The sequence below is a fragment of the Coturnix japonica genome, chromosome 28, assembly GCF_001577835.2.
Source record: "Coturnix japonica isolate 7356 chromosome 28, Coturnix japonica 2.1, whole genome shotgun sequence".
Taxonomy (NCBI): Eukaryota; Metazoa; Chordata; class Aves; order Galliformes; family Phasianidae; genus Coturnix; species Coturnix japonica.
The window spans coordinates 2,987,664-2,988,915 of record NC_029543.1 but is presented as its reverse complement, the minus strand read 5'-3'; the positions used below and the strand labels follow the sequence as shown (position 1 = coordinate 2,988,915).

The 1,252-nt window shown below is 70.0% G+C and overlaps 1 protein-coding gene across 1 annotated transcript in view; it reads right to left on the bottom strand.

Annotated features, from left to right (window-relative positions):
• Positions 1 to 777, bottom strand: part of LRRC25 (leucine rich repeat containing 25) — a 1,731-nt gene extending 954 nt beyond the window's left edge. The window contains exon 1 of the mRNA XM_015886802.2: positions 137 to 777. Within this exon, the coding sequence (XP_015742288.1) occupies positions 137 to 642 (506 nt within the window). The 5' untranslated portion in view covers positions 643 to 777. The remainder of the gene's footprint in view (positions 1 to 136) is intronic.
• Between the last annotated feature and the right edge of the window lie 475 nt (positions 778 to 1,252).

Here is a 1,252-nt window from a genome sequence, read left to right as displayed (position 1 = left end):
TGGGGATGGGATGGGATGGGATGGGATGGGATGGGATGGGATGGGATGAGGAGGGACGGGACACCTCTATGGCTCGATGCAGCCCATTAGGAGGGTCCCTCGTACCCCTGCAGCCCCCCCCTCCCCACAGACTCACCTGCCCCCCTCCTGCTGCCACCCATACGCTCCGTCCTGCGCTGTGGCTGCACCGGGGGCCGCGCTGGATCCGATGAAGACGTTCTCATAGTCGGGTGCCACGCACCCCCCCGGGGCGGCAGGTCGACTCTCCGCTTCCCGGCTGACATAGCGGGGCTGCCCGTGGGCTGCAGGGGGCTCCTGCTTCCCCCACCCCGCAGCCCCCGCCGTCCTCCGGCACCTCCACACCAACACCAGCACCACCAGCAGCACCAGCACCGCTGCCACGCTGCTCCCCACGGCCACGGCCACCGTCCCCGCTCCGCCACGACATTCCCGTGCGTGGAAATCGGAGGCGTTGACGGTGCCGTTGATAGAGGAGCACAAGCACTCGGTGCTGGAGCACGAGTCCAGCGCTCTGCCCACCACGTCGCAGCGGCACGGCGGCGGAGCGGGCTGCGAGGTGGTGGCCCCGACGCCGTGGGACAGGGGCAGCAGAAGCAGCAGCATCGCTATGGGGCGCCCCATGGCTCCGCCTGCGAGGGAACGGGGGGTCAGAGGAGCGGAGCCCACAGCCCGGCCCTTCGCGGTGGGGGTCCCCAAAGGTGCGTTTGCCCCCCGCCCAACCCCAGCGCCCCGACTCGCCTGCAGCCGTCTGGGAGCAGAAAGAGGAACGGGCGGTCCCTGCGGGTCCGTGTCACTGCGTGGGGCGTAACCGGGTCGGGAGGGGTCGGGGGGGGGGGGTCACTGCTGCTGCTCGTCCACTCGGAAACACTCCTTCCATCTGGGATGTGAGGGCACCGCGATGCCCCCCCCCTGTGCCGGGGTCCTGGCGCTGTATGAGGGGTGGGGGCAGGAGGGCACATGGGGTGGGGATGGTGGGCGCAGTGAATGGGGTGGGAGCGGTGCCGGGGGGTGTCAGCACCGGGGGTTGGGGCGGGGTGGGGGCTCCAGGTGGAGCCAACCATCATCCCATGGCCTCATGTACCCACATAGCGGTGTGTGGGGGGGGGGACCAGGAGCTGAGTCTGGGGGAGATGTCACAGCGTGGGCCGGGCTGCGCGATGCAGCGACAGCGAGCCCAGCAATAAGGGCTGCAATGGGGCTGCAATGGGGCTGCAATGGGGCTGCAATGGGG